At 44.7% G+C, this 20,939-nt stretch overlaps 1 protein-coding gene across 1 annotated transcript in view; it reads right to left on the reverse strand.

The window, feature by feature from the left end:
- The window catches only part of nyap2a (neuronal tyrosine-phosphorylated phosphoinositide-3-kinase adaptor 2a), a 141,731-nt gene that overhangs the window by 54,263 nt on the left and 66,529 nt on the right, over window positions 1–20,939 (reverse strand). The window contains exon 2 of the mRNA XM_070884128.1: window positions 18,753–19,156. Within this exon, the coding sequence (XP_070740229.1) occupies window positions 18,753–19,156 (404 nt within the window). The remainder of the gene's footprint in view (window positions 1–18,752; window positions 19,157–20,939) is intronic.

A 20,939-nucleotide genomic window follows, 5' to 3' on the forward strand; every position in this document is an offset into this window, starting at 1 on the left:
GGTATGTGTTGCTGTTGCAACATGCCAAATAGATGCTCGGCATTTCTCTACAGGAAGGGAGGGAAACTCAGAGGCTAATCTTGTAAACCCCTTTATGACTAGTTCAGAGCTATTTTGGTAGAAGTTAGGGAATAGTCTACTGTGCTCCTTTCCACCACCCTCAAGACCATTGATTATACTCATCATCATCATCATAGGCAGTCCCTTGGAATCGAGGAAGACATGCCTCCACTCTTAAAATGATTATACAAGAACAAAGTTGATCTCCAATCACCAAAGTCTGAATTGTAACCCAGGAGAAATGCAGTATGATGGAATTATGTAGCCAGGGTCATCAATGAAGTCCATCTGCTATGGAATTCAAGAATTATGTTTTGCACTGAGTAGCTTTGGTCACTGGTAGTCATTCTGTATGTCATTTCCCAGAATAGAGTAGCTAGCTCCACATCACCATCGAGCAACCTCGATGGAAATCCGTCTCACTGGGATTCTTAAGAAATAGAATGTATGCTGCAGGATTTCAGTCCACACCGCACATGGAACAATAAACGTTTTTACTAGAATTAATGTCATTATGGAATAATCAATTTTTGAAGGACAAAGATATAAGAAATTGGGATGGAAAAGCTACAGAACTGCTCGCACATATTTGATGAGCTTGGACACAGTAGACCAAGGGTAACCTTAGAAATCACAGAATGGTAGTGCATGAGTCAGTACCTGACTGGGAAATATCCTGCATATTGAAATCTTCTTGCAAAGGTATAGCATGTGTTACACTCATAATAAATGGTGAGACTGAGTATTGTGTGCAATGAGCAAGTGTGACCTTAGCTCCTTTATTAAGATTCCAGAGTGCAGGAACCTCGTGGGTGGCCTGCTTATATACTGTGCTCCCAAGGGATGCTGGGATCCCTTGGGACTCCAACAGGTGGGCCCTCTGGTGGTCAGGTGTCATGCAGGTTACAAAGGATTAGATATATAACAGTATACATTCTAGGGCTTGCCTTTCTCTGCTGTTTCCTCAACTGAAATTTCTGTGGTGCGCAAGTTGAGAAATTCACCCTGATGGCATTATATTCCAACCCGCGAGGGAACATCTGCGGCAAGGCGGAGCCTTAAAAGGAGCGGAGAGTGGCAGCCTGTGAGCAGCGGGGTGGCCCAGACCTGCAGGGGAACATCTGCGGCAGGTCGGGACCTACGGTCTGGACCTACGGCGCAAGCCCATCTGGGAGGGCGACGGCAGTGAAGCAGGTGACTGGATTGGACGTCACCATAACCCAGGTCGGTGATTGGAGCGTGGGCAGGTACAGCAGGAGCGGCGAGGTCGGGGTGAAGGAGCGGCGAGGTCAGGGCGACGAAGCGATGAGAGATTGCAGAGCGATGTAATCGGGGCCCAGGAGAGGCGTGAGTTCGGGGGCCCAGAAGAGGCTTGGGCCCAGGGGCAGCACGGGCCCAGCCCACACTGCGATATGTGTGCGCACTAGGTCCGTGCAGCAGAGCTGGTCTCCAGTCGTCCTGGTTAATCCTTGCCACTGGACCAAGACCAAGCACTGTCAAGCCCGTGTGGTGGCTGGTGTGCAACGGCCACCCCACGTTAAAAAAATCCACGCACAGGCATCTTCCACCCTTCAGTACCTTCAGGACCTGGAATATTAGGTCCTTCATTGAAACACCTGTGAACTCATTGAACTCATCCATTTTTGGCGTGGAAGCAAGTCATCCTCGATTCGAGGGACTGCCTAAGAAGAAAAAGATTATTAAAGCTGTATGTAAACAGTGGAAATACCTCACCCATCTATAGGGCTAAGTATAGGCAGTTTGAGTGCTTCATCCACCTGGCTATAAAAGGGTGAAGCACCTCAGTCATTCTTGTCATAAATTGGTTCCATTGAAACCACACACATGTTCTGTTCCCAATGTATTTGTAGCATTGATGCAGATTGTGGTTTCTCTGCATGACCAGTTTTTCTACGTTCGATTTGAAATGTAACTGGGAATTTGCTTTTAGATGCCACTCCTCATCACTTTGCTGACGTACAGGGAAATAAAATATTTAGGTGCCACTACAGTGCTGCATATAGGTCTGAAGGTGTAATTTATCCTGCTGTACAGTGCATTGGTGGTGAAAGTACTTCACCCAGCTGGCATTATAGTGTTGCAGATAGATGATAGGTCTGGCTCAGCTGGCACATTAGGGCTTAGACAGTTTTATTAGGAAGCTCCGTGACTTAAAGCTCTAAACTCATACTCAGGTTTTGTAAAGGTCTCACCAATTTCAGATAGTATCTGCCACCCCTGTCTCTGTACTTAACTCCCAAAGGTAGACATAGCACGTGAAATAAAGGCCCATATTCCTGAAGTCACTTGGCATTAGCCCTGAAATAGTTCCTAATACTTGCTGCCAAAAGCACAAGCAGACAGTTTTTGTCAACATGTGTTTAAAGTTAATTTATGGACTTGTTTCCAGAATTTATTGGGAGTATCATCATTCACCGTTGCTCCAATAGCTTATGATTTCATGTGAGCTCCTCAAACTATTGTTGCCTTTGAATTGCTTTTGGTGACATTTGAGTGGACAAATATTTAGCTTGTCGACATGACATTACTTTGTCCGGTATTTTAGAAAACGATTTCACCAATTTTAAATAAATGGCTTAACACCTGTGGTGAAAATAGCAAAGGAATGTCAACAACAACAACAACTTGTATTAATATAGCACCTTTAACGTAGTGAAACATCCAAAGGTGCTTCACAGGAGTGTTACAAGAAAAAAAAAATGTGACACCGTGCCATACAAGGGGAAATTAGGGCAGATGACCAAAGGCTTGGTCAAAGTGGTCGGTCTTAAAGGAGGAAAGAGAGGTAGAGAGGCAGAGAGATTTAGGGAGGGAGTTCCAGAGCTTGGGGCTTTGACAGCTGAAGGCACGGCCACTGATGGTGGAGCGATCAAAACCAGGGAGCCCAAGAGAGCAGCATTTGAGGAGCGCAGATATCTCTGGGGGTTGTCGGGCTGGAGGAGATTACAGAGGTAGGGAGGGGAGAAGCCATGGAGAGATTTGAAAACAAGAATGAGAATTTTGAAACTGAGGTGTTGCTTAACCGGGAGCCAATGAAGGTCAACGAGCACAGTGGTGATGGGTGAGTGGGACTTGGTGCGAGTTAGGATACGGGCAGCGGAGTTTTGGATGACCTCAAGTTTACGTAGGGTAGAATGTAGGAGGCCAGCTAGGAGTGTGTTGAAATAGTCAAGTCTAGAGGTAACAAAGGCATGGATGAGGGTTTCAGCAGCAGATGAGCTGAGGCAGTGGTGGAGTCATGCAATGTTACAGAGGTGGAAATAGGTGATCTTAGTTATATGCATTAATGCATTAGTCAACTGCCTGCTAATAGTAATTTCCAAGCTACTGTTTTGAAACACACCCCAATCTAAGTGTAATCTTCCATATTTTACATCGCTTGTCTGTATGTTATCATTGTGCAGCACCTAAGTATATTAAATGCACCTTATGAACAATCACGATAGGTTTTTCCAGCAAAGTATATATGGCAGATCAGAATTGACATTTTTAAACAACAGCCTCAGTAAACCAAGAGATGGGAATCATTTCTCCCGGAGGTGGAAGTGTCTCGTAGATTATGTCAAAGCATTTAAGAATGTGCTCATTTTCAATACAGTCGTGAAATTGAATTATGCTACAGAAAGGCTTGCCTTTGTTTTATTCGGTCATTATCATCTATCTCCATTGCCTTTTTGCAGATGCTATTACTTAGATCGTTACTACTTTAGAGGCTTTCTCCATGAATCAGCCATCGATTTTCTCAAGGTAAATTGCACTTGGTGCTGTCCCAAGGCTTTCAAAATCAGCCTGTCTTGAGAAGTACTGCAGTCCCTCCCATACTAAGAAAAGAAAAGGTCAATTTTAAAAATATGTCTGCTATGATGTAAGCAGTGAAGACTGATAATGCTTATTGTGAAACCACAGGATGTTAACAAATCCCTTGGATCAGCAGGAGAGTTAAAACGCCACCAAGCTGATCATGCACCATACATCCTTTAATGGAATCATATTTTAAAATTAACAAGTTAAAAGCATTCCATGGCATGACCATGTAACCAGTATGAGGTTGCAGTGGACATTCTGACTACTTATACAAATACTGTTCATAAGATTTTGTGCTGTTTGAATTGACATTTGTGCAGAATTATTTGGAACAGCAGCTCAAAATGCTTCCGACTCAAGTTAATAGAAAAGCTGCAGAAGGATACCGTGTTCATACAGGGAAGATATCAGTGTGCTGTGGAAATCTGCAGGAGTAAGAATGACCTGACACCTGATGCATGGTGATGGCACTCATGAGTCGTGCTTAGCCTCACGAGCGAGGACGCAACAACGTCTGCCGGTTGTTCAAAATATATTCTACGTCTCAATGGCACTGAAATGACTCTGTGGACTACTCGTGTACAAAGGCTTAATGCATTCGCCTGAACTTCCTTCCTCCCTTTTGTTCAGCAGAAGCGTTGAGGGTAATTTTAACCCTGCCGCCCTCCCCCACACCCCATGATGGGCAGGAGAGTCGGGGCGGTTGGGGAGGTGGTTAAGTTGGCAATTATGCGAACCCCAAACCCATCCTGCTTCGAACGCACCTAGTTCTGTTTTAACTGCGGTGGCTTTAGGGGTGTCCGCTCTGGAGAGGCAGGTCTGTCATTATAATATGTAATTGGGGCTCTGTTCCTGATATGTTGGCAGCCATTGAAATTTAACGCTGGCCGGCCGGGTTTCCCAGGGCTCGGAAAACCCGGCAGCTAAATGGAGGCCGGAGCAGCTTGATCCAGCAGGTAAGTGCTTTGGGCTTTTTATAGCACTACTTGTGCACCAGGAGGGAATGAGTGCTCCCACCCCAGCCCATCAAGCAAATTTCCTGCCGCAATTGGCTGTGCCCCCTCCCTCCGAGTGGCTGCAATGCATTCTGGGGGAGAGGGTGAACAGCCAGAGGTCATGGTCCATATCGGGACCAATGACATTGGTAGAAAGAGGGATGAGGTCCTGCAGGCAGAGTTTAGGGAGCTGGGAGAGCGATTAAAAAGCAGGACCTCAAAAAAGGTGGTAATCTCCCGATTACTCCCGGTACAGAAACAGGAGGATAGAGCAGATGAATACGCGGCTGGAGAGATGGTGCAGGCGGGAGGGCTTTAGTTTCCTGAGGCATTGGGACCACTTCTGGGGGAGGTGGGACCTGTACAAGCCGGACGGGTTGCACCTCAACAAAGCCGGGACCAATATCCTCGCCGGGGGGGGGGGGGGGGGGGGGTGGGGGGGGGGGGGCGAGGGGGTGGTGGTTGCTAGTGCTGTTGGGGAGGGTTTAAACTAGCTTGGCAGGGGGATGGGAACCTGAAAATAGATTCAGTAGGCAGGGGAGTAAAGCTGGAATTAGAAAGCAAAAATAAAGAAAGTGAGTTTGAAGGAGGGAGGAAACAAGCAGGAAAAAAGGGTAAAAAAACACATTTAAAGGCTCTTTGTCTAAATGCACGTAGCATTCATAATAAACGAGATGAGTTGACGGCACAAATAGATACAAATGAGTATGATCTGATAGCCATTACAGAGATGTGGTTGCAAGGTGACCAGGACTGGGAATTAAATATTCAGGGGTATTTGACAATCCGGAAGGACAGACAGAAAGGAAAAGGAGATAGAAACATAGAAAATGGGTGCAGTAGGCCATTCAGCCCTTTGAGCCTGCACCGCCATTCAATGAGTTCATGGCTGAACATGCAACTTCAGTACCCCATTCCTGCTTTCTCACCATACCCCTTGATCCCCCTAGTAGTAAGGACTTCATCTAACTCCTTTTTGAATATATTTAGTGAATTGGCCTCAACAACTTTCTGTGGTAGAGAATTCCACAGGTTCACCACTCTCTGGGTGAAGAAGATTCTCCTCATCTCGGTCCTAAATGGCTTACCCCTTATCCTTAGACTGTGACCCCTGGTTCTGGACTTCCCTAACATTGGGAACATTCTTCTTGCATCTAACCTGTCTAAACCCATCAGAATTTTAAACGTTTCTATAAGATCCCCTCTCATTCTTCTGAACTCCAGTGAATACAAGCCCAGTTGATCCAGTCTTTCTTGATATGTCAGTCCCGCCATCCTGGGAATCAGTCTGGTGAACCTTCGCTGCACTCCCTCAATAGCAAGAATGTCCTTCCTCAAGTTAGGAGACTAAAACTGTACACAATACTCCAGGTGTGGCCTCACCAAGGCCCTGTACAACTGTAGTAACACATCCCTGCCCCTGTACTCAAATCCCCTCGCTATGAAGGCTAACATGCCATTTGCTTTCTTAACCGCCTGCTGTACCTGCATGCCAACCTTCAATGACTGATGTACCATGACACCCAGATCTCATTGCACCTCCCCTTTTCCTAATCTGTCACCATTCAGATAATAGTCTGTCTCTCTGTTTTTACCACCAAAGTGGATAACCTCACATTTATCCACATTATACTTCATCTACCATGCATTTGCCCACTCACCTAACCTATCCAAAAGTCACTCTGCAGCCTCTTAGCATCCTCCTCGCAGCTCACACTGCCACCCAACTTAGTGTCATCTGCAAATTTGGAGATACTACATTTAATCCCCTCGTCTAAATCATTAATGTACAATGTAAACAGCTGGGGCCCCAGCACAGAACCTTGCGGTACCCCACTAGTCACTGCCTGCCATTCTGAAAAGTACCCATTTACTCCTACTCTTTGTTTCCTGTCTGACAACCAGTTCTCAATCCACGTCAGCACACTATCCCCAATCCCATGTGCTTTAACTTTGCACATTAATCTCTTGTGTGAGACCTTGTCGAAAGCCTTCTGAAAGTCCAAATACACCACATCAACTGGTTCTCCCTTGTCCACTCTACTGGAATCTCAAAAAATTCCAGAAGATTTGTCAAGCATGATTTCCCTTTCACAAATCCATGCTGACTTGGACCTATCATGTCACTTCTTTCCAAATGCACTGCTATACCATCCTTAATAATTGATTCCATCATTTTACCCACTACTGATGTCAGGCTGACCGATCTATAATTCCCTGTTTTCTCCCTCCCTCCTTTTTTTAAAAATGGGGTTACATTGGCTACCCTCCACTCCATAGGAACTGATCCAGAGTCTATGGAATGTTGGAAAATGACTGTCAATGCATCTGCTATTTCCAAGGCCACCTCCTTAAGTACTCTGGGATGCAGTCCATCAGACACTGGGGATTTATCGGCCTTCAATCCCATCAATTTCCCCAACACAATTTCCTGACTAATAAGGATTTCCCTCAGTTCCTCCTTCTTACTAGACCCTCTGACCCCTTTTATATCCGGAAGGTTGTTTGTGTCCTCCTTAGTGAATGATGGAGTAGATGGGGTAGCTCTATTGATAAAGGATGGAATCACTGCAATGGTGAGAAACGATATTGGCTCCAATGATTAGGATGTTGAAACAGTTTGGGTGGAGATAAGGAATAATAAGCCAAAAAAGTCACAGGTGGGTGTAGTCTATAGGCCCCCTAATAGTAGCAACTCTGTTGGTCGGAGTATAAACCAGGAAATAGTGGGGGCTTGTAAAAAGGGAACAGTAATAATCATGGGTGATTTTAACCTCCATATTGATTGGACAAATCAAATTGATCAGGGTAGCCTTGAGGAAGAGTTCATAGAGTGCATAAGGGACGGGTTCATTGAGCAGTATGTAACAGAACCAACCAGGGGGCAGGCTATCTTGGATCTCATCCTGTGTAATGAGACAGGACTAATAAACATTCTCCTAGTAAAGGGTCCCCTTGGAATGAGTGATCATAGCATGGTTGAATTTCAAATTCAGATGCAGGGTGAGAAAGTTGGATCTCAAACCAGCGTACTAAGCTTAAATAAAGGAGACTACAAAGGTATGAGGGCAGAGTTGGCGAAAGTGGACTGGGAAAATAGATTAAAGTGTAGGATGGTTGGTGAACAGTGGTGTACATTTAAGGAGATATTTCACAACTCCCAAGAAAAATATATTCCAGTGAGGAGGAAAGGATGTAAAAGAAAAGTTAGCCGCCCGTGGCTAACTAAAGAAATAAAGGACGGTATCCAATTAAAAACAAGGGGATACAAAGTGGCCAAAACTAGTGGGAGGACAGAAGATTGGGATGCTTTTAAAAGCCAGCAAAGAATGACTTAAAAAATGATTAAGAAAGGGAAGATAGACTATGAAAGTAACTAGCTCGAAATATAAAAACATATAGCAAGAGTTTCTATTGGTATATAAAAAGGAAAAGAATGGCTAAAGTAAATGTTGGTCCCTTAGAGCAGGAGACCGGGGAATTAGTAATGGGGAACATGGAGATGGCAGAAACTCTGAACAAATATTTTGTATCAGTCTTTACGGTAGAGGACACTAACAATATCCCAACAGTGGATAGTCAAGGGGTTATGGTGGGGCGGGGGGGCGGGGAGGAACTTAACAAAATCACAATCACTAAAGAGGTGGTACTCAGTAAGATAATGGGGCTAAAGGCAGATAAATCCCCTGGATCTGGTAGCTTGCATCCTAGGCTCTTGAGAGGTAGCGGCAGGGATATTGGATGCATTGGTTGTAATTTACTAAAATTCCCTGGATTCTGGGGAGTTCACAGCAGATTGGAAAACTGCAAATGTAACGCTCCTATTTAAAATAGGAGGCAGACAAAAAGCAGGAAACTATCGATCAGTTAGCCTAACATCTGTGGTTGGGAAAATATTGCAGTCCATTATTAAAGAAGCAGTAGCAGGACATTTGGAAAAACATAATTCAGTCAGGCAGAGTCAGCATAGATTTATGAAGGGGAAGTCATGTTTGACAAATTTGCTGAAATTTTGAGGATGTAATGGACAGGTAGTGTTGTATATGCATGCCCGTTTACTGTGTGATGTCTGTAACACTGTTATGCCACACTGAATGTACCCTTATACTGTACACACCTTACCGGTACACCAGAGGGTGCTGTTGCTGGAGACCCAGGGGTTGGCTGCACACGGCAGGTAACCCAGTATAAAAGGGAACCCACAGCTTGTTGTCAGCACTCAGGAGCTGCTAATAAAGGACTGCAGGTCTACACAAATTAAGTATCAAACCCTGCCTCGTGGAGTCATTACTAAAGGTGCCTACATACGCCACAACTGGGAATACGAGGTCACGAACTACACGTTCAATATGTCTAACCTCAGCAACCTTCAGCAATTTACAGAGGGGGAAGATTGGGACGCTTTTGTGGAAAGATTGGAACACTTCTTTATAGCCAACGACCTGGACGGGGACACACCGGCCACATTACCAAACAAACGCAGGGCCATCCTGCTTAGCAGTTGTGGGCCCACCATCTACGGTCTCGTCAGGGACTTACTAGCCCCGGAGAAGACAACCACCAAGAGCTATGAGCAACTTGTAACAATCATACAGGAACAACTAAAACCAAAAGAAAGCATCCTTACAGCCAGGCACCGGTTCTACACTTACCGGTGACCTGAGGGCCAAGAAATTGCCAAGTCTGCTGCACACTTAAGAAGACTAGCTGCACCGTATGATTTTGGCGACCACCTTAATGAAGCACGAAGGGATATATTTTTCATCGGAATCGGCCATGAAGGCCTCCTATACAAATTGCTCTCGGCTGACATCACGGTCACCCTGCAGAAAGCAATTCAAGTGAGCCAGGCCGACATGGTTTCGGCCAGTGACTCCAGGTGAATACTGACCCAGGACTCTAAACCGGCGAGAGCAGTGCACCACATGGATACTTCTAATGGCAGAAATGCTGCCCCGTATCCCGCAACCCTGAGCCCACCACAAGGGGCAAACCGGATGGCCCCGTGCTGGCGCTGTGGAGGAAACCACAGGGCCCACCAGTGCCACTACAAAGACTATGCATGCAAAGGCCGCAATGAGAAAGGGCACCTTCAGAGAATGTGCAAAAATGGCTGTACTCACCACATCTCTGATGAGTTGGCTGATCACCGGGGCTCCGACACAGATGAAGATGAAGCTGCTCAAACCCTGGAAGAGTATGGAATCTTTACCTGCTCCACCGGAAGTTCTCCATGGATGATGGAAATGGACATCGATGGGGTCCCAGTCTCCATGGAAATCGACACAGGGGCAATTCAGTCTGTGATGAGCCAAATGACCTTTGAAAAAATTTGGATGAATCCTGCCACTCAACCAAAACTGTGTCCTGTCCAGGCAAAGCTGCTCACCTATACCAAAGGTAAAATCCAAATCGTTGGCAGTGTAGACGTCCAGGTCTCCCAGGGCGGCGTGTTGAATAAACTCCCCCTGTGGATTGTAGCCGCCGACAGTCCCATGCTGCTGGGCAGGAATTGGATGAACTGGGTCCACATCAGGCGAAGTGGCCCTGTGGAAGAAAAGACCACCACAGCTCTCCTGCAGGAAAGCCAGGAAATGGCTGCAGCACCAGCAGCACAAGGAGAAACACTTGTAATCAAAATGGCCACCGCCATGCCACCAGTGAGCATGGAGGAGCATCACATGACACCGAGCGGCCAATCGGATTTGAAGGCTCCCTTAAAGGAGACCAGTAACCAAAGAAATTTAAAGGGGAAGTTTCAACTATTTGAGTACACGGACTTTAAACCTAAAGATGCGATTAAAGGGTGCAAGTATGAAAATGTATGCAATGTAACAATGAATTGTGATGCTGGTTTAACTAATGTGACTAATGATATAAATGCAGGTGTCAGTAAGGTTAAGAAAAGTTTATTATGCTTAACAGTAATGATAGAGATTGTGAAATGCCTAATGTAACCATGTCTGTTGAAACCAGGACACTCAATAGTGATGCAAATGCTAGAATGTATAATGAAGGCTCGACTATGTGTGATCAGAGCCAAGGTGTCATGTATACCGGTAGGACACTGCCAAAGGACATTGGGTCCTACAGGGACCATGCTAATGCCAATGGAATCCCCCTGTGGGAGACACCCAGGTCCAGCAGGCTACTTGACCATGCCTGGACCTTTGGAACGAATGTGATGACCCTTGCAGGACACACACACACAGGCAGTGGGAGCAGACCCACTATAGGGACAGTGGTCAATGGGCAGCCCAGCCACCACCAATGGCAACCTGCACCAGACCAGCCCTAGAGCCCCTGGCCACCAGGGCCAACACCAGGAGCATGAGGCCAATACCCTCCAGCTTCCCTGGCAAACCCTGGGATGACCTGACCCTCATCCCAATTGGTGGACAAGGAGTCCACCCAGTCTTGTGGCCCTGCCCACCACCCCACAACTACCCACATCACAATGTATACACACCACCCACTGCTGCCGTGGCTACCTCCCCGAGGGATCCCACAACAGTGACACCCACATGGTCTGTGTGTGAGGGAGGGGAAACGTACGAGGCCAGCCTCAAGCACAGGGGTCACACCTGGCAACCACACAACCCTCACCACAACCTCCCATAGCCCACCACTGATCACCTCCCCTGGTCATGACAATAAGGATATGAAAAATGCTTAGGGGGGAGTATTGTTGTGTATGCATGCATGTTTACTGTGTGATGTCTGTAACACTGATATGCCACATTGAATGTACCCTTATACTGTACACACATTACCGGTACACCAGAGGGTGCTGCTGCTGGAGACCTAGGGGTTGCCTGCACATGGCAGGTAACCCAGTATAAAAGGAAACTCACAACTTGTCAGCACTCAGGAGCTGCAAATAAAGGACTACAGATCTACACAGTTTAAGTATCATATTCTGCCTCGTGGAGTCATTATTAAAGGTACCTACATACACTACAGGTTGGATAAAGGGGAACCAGTGGATGTGGTGTATTCGGACTTCCAGAAGGCATTTGACAAGGAGCCACATAAAAGGTCACTGCATAAGATAAAAGTTCACGGGGTAGGGGGTAATATATTGTCATGGATAGAGGATTGGCTAACTAACAGAAAACAGAGACAGGATAAATGGTTCATTCTCAGGTTGGCAACCAGTAACCAGTGGGGTGCCGCAGGGATCAGTGCTGGGACCCCAACTATTTGCAATCTATATTAATGACTTGGATGAAGGGACAGAGTGTATCCAATGTAGCCAAGTTTGCTGACGATACAAAGATGGGGGGAAAAGCAATGTGTGAGGAGGACACAAAAACAATCCGCAAAAGGACATAGACAGGCTAAGTGAGTGAGCAAAAATTTGGCAGATGGCGTGTAATGTTGGAAAGTGTGAGGTCATGCACTTTGGCAGAAAAAAAAAATATATCGAAGAGCACGTTATTATTTAAATGGAGAAAAATTGCCAAGTGCTGGGGGTACTTGTGCATGAAATGACAAAAGGATAGTATGCAGGTACAGCAAGTGATCAGGAAGGCCAATGGAATCTTGACCTTTATTGCAAAGGGGATGGAGTATAAAAGTAGGGAAGTCTTACTACAGTTGTACAGGGTATTGGTGAGGCCACACCTGGAGTACTGCGTGCAGTTTTGGTTTCCATATTTAAGAAAGGATATACTTGCTTTGGAGGCAGTTCAGAGAAGGTTCACTAGGTTGATTCTGGAAATGAGGGGGTTGACTTATGAGGAAAGGTTGAGTAGGTTGGGCCTCTACTCATTGGAATTCAGCAGAATGAGCGGTGATCTTATCGAAATGTATAAGATTATGAGGAGGCTTGACAAGGTGGATGCAGAGAGGATGTTTCCACTGATGGGGGAGACTAGAACTAGAGGGCATGATCTTAGAATAAAGGGTCGTCCATTTAAAACTGAGATGAGGAGGAATTTCTTCTCTCAGAGGGTTGTAAATTTGTGGAATTCACTGCCTCAGAGAGCTGTGGAAGCTGGGACATTGAATAAATTTAAGACAGAGATAGACAGTTTCTTAACCGATAAAGGAATAAGGGATTATGGGGAGCGGACAGGGAAATGAACCCGAGTACATGATCGGATCGGCCATGATCATATTAAATGGCGGAGCAGGGTCGAGGGGTCATATGGCCTACTCAATCTCCTATTTCTTATGTTCTTATGAGGTCCAAACCCAAGATCACTCCCAGTACCACCCCACACCCCCTTCTTCCCGATTGCCGGTCTGACTCCTCCCGCCCCCTCCTCCCCCAAAAACACCAGCCTGCGATCTTTCCTGGTTGCCAAGGGTTGACTCAAACATTCCCCCGCTGAGACCTTGTACTGCTGGCTTTCCTGCCCATCAACCTGTCACTCTGGCCAGATGCTGGGCATGAAACAGTGCAAAAAAATGATAAAAATGTCCTGCCGTTAAATTTGATTAAATTTCATCCAAGTCTGATTCTGACACTGGGCTGTTGGCTGGATTACAACAGATTGCAGCAATCTTTTGATTTTAGATTCAATATGGCTGGATGGAAATTAAGTACTATTATCATGATGCAATAGTGCGACATTATCTAAATAATCCATCTTTTCACTCTCACCAATGGAGGCAATTCTGTGGGTTTAACATTAAACATCCTACCGATACCTTTGAGATCGGTACAAAGACCTGCTTGTTCTGGTTCAACATTATGGGATCATGGCCTTGAACTTTTTGAAGTATTGTGCAATCACATGCAATGAATGATGGGAGCTTATAGTTCATCTCGTTCATTCCTAAGCTGTTTTGATTGTTTCCTGATCTTAAAACTGCACTGACTCTCAAAGATAGACACTCTTTGTAAATACTATTGAAGAGGCTCAGGAAGGAATTCTGGTCTGCCTCAAATAAATGGCTTTGACAAGCAATTTGATCACAATTTAACATTGCCACTGACTCCCGTTCCCATTCCCATCTGATATCCACACAGGCTTAAATCAGTAGCTAGTAGTCAGAAACAGGAACACTAACCAATTTTTCCCCCTCTCCAACCTAGGAGCATGGCGATTAGTTGTAGCACTGCCCAGGCGGAGGTCAGCACCGACCAAGCAGAAAAGCTGGGAGCTTCCTGGTTTTCTGCATGAAACCGCTGAGCCATCAAGGGAGCCATTTTAACGTTTCATAATCATTGAATTCCTCATCCATTACCATCCAGCAATTTAAAAATGCCTCTAGTCATCCCAGCTGAATGGCACAGAGCTGACCATTCAACATAACAGAAGCAGTATGGTAGCCAAAGGCAATCTTTAGACATCTGCATTACAGTATTCATTTGAGTGTAAAAGAAGGAGCAAGGCTGGAGTGGGACCATCAAAATAATGTTGTAGAGTTGCAGTTTACAATACAATGCCATAATGAGTGACAGAAGCAGTAGAAAACAATTGTAGCATATTAAAGCTATTGGATATCACAAAAAGAAATATCTTCTTTAAGCATGAGGGACTTTTTCTTTCCACAAACCCCATGTTTCCCTCTTTTATATTATTAATCTCAAGATACTGCCCATACTTTACAACTTCTACAATATCTACTATATTTGCTCACACATAGAACACACCCCTCTTCAGGGAATATATGAATAATTCACATAAAGGACTTAAATGAATGTTTGTTGGCAGAATTTTCAGGAGTGGCCCAGAAACGACTCCTGGACGTGGAGAGGGATGCTAGCAGGAGCTTTGCACCCTGCCACTCCGCTTTCTGGAATTTGATAGGCCGGTCTAAATAAAGCAGACACCTGGAGGAACCTTTCCCGGCCTGGACCGCCTGTGGAGATCTAACTTTCTGCCTTCTCTGACTCCAGAAACTTAAGGGCCTGTATCACACTGCGACATATGCAAATTCCTGTGTCACACTTGGGAAAAAAATATTAAAAATGAGAGAGAGAAAACCAGTCAGAATCTCCAGAAAGTTTTCCAGACACAGAAAATACCCATTTGATCTCCTGTCCTTCTAACTCAGCATCTTCTCTTACTTGGCATGAGCAATGTCATGGGAGGTCCACTATATGCACAGAAAACAACAATGAGTTGGATAGACACTGGGCCTGAGAAGCTCCAAGAGTTTTTCGGCAGGCATGAATGAAAGTGGAATTAAACCTATGAAGCTGACTGTTTCATTGCTTAAAAGTCAACCATATGCCCCCTTGTTACAATCAATAAAACCTGTAAATGAATGAAAAAAGTTTAAATGAACCTTAACAAATTAAATTAAAATCCTATTTCCAGTGGTGAAGTACTCCAGTCCCTCCGGTGCCCACTGGTCACAGAAGGCCTCGAGCGTGCCGCTGGACATCATGTGCTCCATCTCTAGGGATATCTGGGTGCGAACATAAGAACATAAGAAATAGGAGCAAGATTAAGCCAGTTGGCCCATCGAGCCTGCTCCACCATTCAATAAGATCATGGTTGATCTGATCATGGACTTGGGTTCACAACCCTGTCCACTCTCCATAACCCTTTATACCATTATCGGTTAAGAAACTGTTTATCTCTGTCTTAAATTTATTCAATGACCTAGCTTCCAGAGCACTCTGAGGCAGCAAATTCCAGAGTTACAACCCTCTGAAAGAAAAGATTCATCATCTCAGTTTTAAATGGGTGACCCTTTATTCTAAGATTATGCCCCCTAGTTCTTCCACCTTATCAAGCCCCCTCATAATCTTATACTTTTTGATAAGATCACCTCTCATTCTTCTGAATTCCAATGAGTAGAGGCCCAACCTACTCAACCTTTCCTCATAAGTCAACCCCCTCATCCCCAGAATCAACCTCGTGAACCTTCTCTGAACTGCCTCCAAAGCAAATATTTCCTTTTTTAAATATGGAAACCAAAACTGCATGCAGTATTCCAGGTGTGGCCTCACCAATACCCTGTACAACTGTAGCAAGACTTCCCTGCTTTTATACTCCATCCCCTTTGCAATAAAGGTCAAGATTCCATTGGCCTCCCTGGTCACTTGCTGTACCTGCATACTAACCTTTTGTGTTTCATGCACAAGTACCCCCAGGTCCCTCTGTACTGCAGCACTTGGCAATTTTTCTCCATTTAAATAATAACTTGCTGTTCGATTTTTCTGCCAAAGTGCATAACCTCACAATTTCCTGCCCAGTCCCCATAACCCTTTACTCCCTTAGCGATCAAAAATCTGTCTATCTCAGCCTTAAATATATTCAAATACCCAACCTGCACAGCTCTCTGGGGCAGAGAATTCCATAGATTTACAACCCTCAGAGAAGAAATTCCTCCTCATCTCAGTTTTAAACGGGCAGCCCCTTATTCTGAGACTATGTCCCCTAGTTTTAGTTTCCCCTGAGTGGAAATATCTTCTCTGCATCCACCTTGTCGAGCCTCATGATCTTATATGTTCCAATAAGATCACCTCTCATTCTTCTGAACTCCAACCTTCTCTCAACAGCCTCCAATGCAAGCATATCCTTCCTTAAATATGGAGACCAAATCTGTACGCAGTACTCTAGGTGTGGTCTCACCAATACCCTTGTAGCAGAACTTCTCTGCTTGTATACTCTATATATAGCCACAGAAGAGAGGCAGGCAGTCGGCCAAACAACCTATGAAGCTGTGGATGATTATACTCTAATCTAATGAATACAGGCTGAAATCAATTTTTCAATTACTGGAATTCAATAATAATCAATTAGCTAGAAAGTAGGAAATGGATTCTTTCCCCTTTACACTGTTGGCCTTTCTTTAACTTCCGAGTATTTAAGATTTTGATTATACTGGCTGACATTGCCAAATTTTCATTGGGCCATTGGTCTGCAAAATTCACAAATGCAGTACTTAATTAAAATAACGGATATATTTCCATCACTACAGAATTAAATTCAAGCAATAGTACAGGATCAAAAACAGAAGGTGTCTGAGTCTTGTGTTTCAGAGAGGGTGCATTACTCTGCACTTTAATAGCAAGACAGCCCATTTCTGTTTTTTTTTAAAATCAACACATATTTTCACTTGTATTAATTAGTCAAGGTTCTGTCAACACAAACCCTGCATTATATCAACAAAAGGACTTCTGAATGACTGATTAAAATGGGTTTAAAAAAAAATTGGAAGGAATCTAGTCCCTTTTAAAAAATAAGTTTTAAGAAAAATCTATTAGAAATCTTGAATAAACGAGAAAGTATATCAGCTAGCGAAAGCCAAGCATCTGTCTCACGTTCCAAAAGAGCTACAAGGTGCTGCAGGAATAAGCAATGGTCATGGTTAATGAGGAAACAGCGGTAAGTATTGACAACCTGTGAGCGGAAAGCCATTCCATTGAATAACCAGGAAGATAAATTAAAGCAAGGTCCCATCCAACGCCAAAGAATGGCTACCTGGTAACTAACACTTGGAATCAACTTCACAGGACTGCGGACCATTTTGTTGAAGCTCTAACAGGAGAGCAACGTACCTCATTGATCTCACAGTACATGTGGTGTGGCCTCAGAGATATGATGCATGTGATGTGTCCTGTCTGATGTTTTCAGTGCTCTACCAACTGAGGAGATATAGAACATCCACTGCCTGTGATTGGGGGCGGGGGAACCATCATGAATGAGAGGAAGTGTAGGGTATGCAGACCACTGAGAGCATTCCACAAGTCTGAATGTATGTCGTGGTGCAAGTGGAACATATTTGTAACAATAACCAGGGCCATTGCCCTCCTACTAGGAACCAGGTAAAGTAATGGCCAGAATCGCACAAAGATATGTGCACGCGTGCCCGCCCCACGCACATGCATATGCATGCATGCTCATCTGAAGGGTCTGTGTTCCTCAGCTATTCTAGGTTGCAGCACAGGGCAACACAATTTTTCAAGGTGTGAGCTCTTTTATTTGATAGAATGGGCGTTACAAATTCCGATCTGCTGGAGATACCTTCTGGGGTTCAGTGGTGTCTGTCACTCCTTTAAACAAATTCCATGTGTCTTACATTCCAGAATTGACTCGCATTGCCCAATATCTGCTGATATCATAGCATAAACCAAGGGGTGTCTCAAGACATCACTCTTGACAAGCGAACACGATATCATGAATTTGCACATGGGAGCAAATGGGCTTCTCTACTCTTTTGATGGGTGGAACTGATGAAGGTAAGACGTGGTCAATGACAAATCAAGAAGCTGATTTATCTTGTAGAATACATGAGTGAAAAAATATTCAGACCTTTTTTAAACATCTCCCACAATGCTTTCCATAACAACACAAAACAATGAAAACACCCCACGCTATCCTGAATAGCGCACGATTTTTCACTTTTTGTTTTGTTTCTTTTTGAGTCCAGCTTCCAGCTGGAAAAACCTATCTGCTGGCCCAGAAATTGGTTTGTGCTGGAACTGAGCCCAATAGCAACGGCCACCATGCTGAAACTGGACTACGAGCAATTGGTCCGCTTGCATCATCAGGAAGTGACCGGCATGCTGGGGGAGCTAGGAGCGCCTCAAGAGGCAGTGTGCCAGTCTTGAAGAGGAGGAATGTCGGTTGAAGCGGACAATAGCATAGGGGCCCATAGTAAGTTTGGAAGGAATGTAGGAACAGGCATAGGCCATTCAGCTCCTCAAGCCTATTCTGCCATTCAATTAGATCGTGGCTAATTTGCACCGCAACTCCATTAACCTACCTTTGTTCCATATCAATTGATACCCTCACCTAACAAAATATTTAAAATTGTGCCCTCTTTGATGTCAATGGAAATAAAAATTGGGAGAGATGTAAAACGGGCCTGCCGATTTACTATCACGCATTTTACACTACTGCACAAAGTCAAAATTGTCCTCGTAGAATTTTAATAACCTGGGGTGTAAAATTTGCTCACCTGCATTTTTGTCGTGCTCTTTCAGTGCTGTTCCAGTTGCCACTTCTGTTCCCGATGTTCCTGCTGTTTCTGGTGCCCCTCCCGTTCCTGGTGGCCATCCTGTTCCTACAAGTGTCCCTCCGGATCCTGGCGTTCCTGCAAACCCAACGTTCACGGTTTCTGCCGAGATACTCAGCTTTGTGCTTGGGGCTCGTTTGGGTTTTGGAGGCGGCTGTTTGCGTGCACAGGCGTGGCTTTCATCATCACCTCCCCCCACAGAATGAAGTGACTGTGACCTCACTGAAAAGCCACTGGCACAAGGATGTGGCAAGCGGTCTTGAGGAGCGGGCAGTGTCATGAATCCCATACGAAAGTGTTTTCCCATGCAAGTGCCTTCACTTCCTTTTCCAACATCGCCACCTAGCCTGGAGGAAAAGCAACAAGAGATGGTTACAACTATATTTAGTAGAACATTAATACAAGTGCCCCCTTATTAAAGGGGCACTAAACCGACAAATAAACAAATGAAACTTTAGACGTTACGTGGTTCAAATTAAAATTTGGTTGCCAGTCCCTCCGGTGCCCACCTCTCGCGGAAGGCCACGAACGTACCGGTGGACACCGCGTGCTCCATCTCCAGGGACACCCTGGTTCGGATGTAACCGCAGAAGAGAGGCAGGCAGTCGGGCTGAACCAAGAGAGAGATGGTTATAAGGCTGAAGATGAATCTTCATTCTATTTTTTCAGCCTGATGCAATGACAAGCAGTTTCATCACTTCCCTGTTGATGTGAAGAATAGTTTTGCCACTCAACATTTTCCAACATGATATTTTTCAAGATCAGTTAATACTTTCAATGGTACAAGGATCTCAATCATATCAGAACATTAGAACATAAAATAGAAATGATAAAGTGTTATTTATTCCATCTGACTCACTCTGGCCCCTACATAGATGTTCAGGATCACCTCAGACTATTTTTGTCTTCCTTGATGTCCACATCCTGCGAGTGAATTAAAAATATATCGCTTTTTAACAGTGCTCGAGTTGCTGTTTGAGAGATGATCATATTCAGTCACCCTGTGAATTACACGTCTTGTGTTCAACACCTTGCCTGCTCCTGCATCTTAGTTGAGCTTAGGAGATTGATATTTGGGGTCATCAGAGAACCCACAAGATCCTGCTCCCCACACTGTTTGTTGGTACACCAACACGTAGTACCACTGTGTCATAAACCATCACATTCACAAACACCATTCACGCAATCAAGGAAACGAACCGACCCTTGTGGCATTAGTGTTAAACAATTCTGATGGAGGTTAGTTATTGGGTCATGTCCTGACAATAGACAATCACAAAATAAACAGCACCTGATAGAACATGTAAACAAAGAAGACCCTTGGCTAAATGTAAAAGGGTAATAGAAACAAGGAAGCTGAACCTGGACAGGAGGCCAATCAAACCAATACCATCAGGCATGGAGTGGTGCTAGTGGATGTCTGGAGGTCCTTTGCTATTAAGTAAATCTGAGAATGCCGGGGCAGTGCGGGGGGGGGGGGGGGAGGAGAGATATGTATGTGTGGTCCTTCTATGTATAAGTACAATTGTATGTATGTGCAGTTACATTCAGAAATTGAGGCTGTTTCCAAGCCCCTTACAGAACCTGATGATTTTCCTTCCATTCATTTCAATGGAGGGAACATCAGGCCAGTTCTGTTACTGGGCTGTGATCCTACCCACCAGACTTTCCTTTCCGTACTCTGGCCAGCACAGTGAAGTGATGCTTAGTACCCAGGCAGTAAAGATGAAAATCTAGCTCCAAGTGTTCTTTCACTGGTGTTGCCAACAGCAATTTCTATGGTTATATCTTCAAGACAGAAGGTAACAACAATAAATTATGATTGTGTGAGTGTGCAAAATAAAGCACCCACAGGAGACTGATAAATTACCTAGCATGTGGTGCCGTTTATCTGTTTCGTAGTGCGTGTTATTACTTCGTGCTCTCTATGTGACTGCAATTCATCACCTAATTATAATCCATTTCCCAAAAAGCCTCTGTCTAAACATGTCCAGCATGACTATCAGGATATTTAAAGGTTTCTCGAACCTAGACCTGGACATGCCAATCACATGATGGCTATAAATTACTTTCCTTGAGCTGAAATAACTCACAACTTCAAACCAGGGTCCCCATTAAAAATGTTGTTTT

Source organism: Pristiophorus japonicus, chromosome 6 (genome assembly GCF_044704955.1).
Source record: "Pristiophorus japonicus isolate sPriJap1 chromosome 6, sPriJap1.hap1, whole genome shotgun sequence".
NCBI classification, from domain to species: domain Eukaryota; kingdom Metazoa; phylum Chordata; class Chondrichthyes; family Pristiophoridae; genus Pristiophorus; species Pristiophorus japonicus.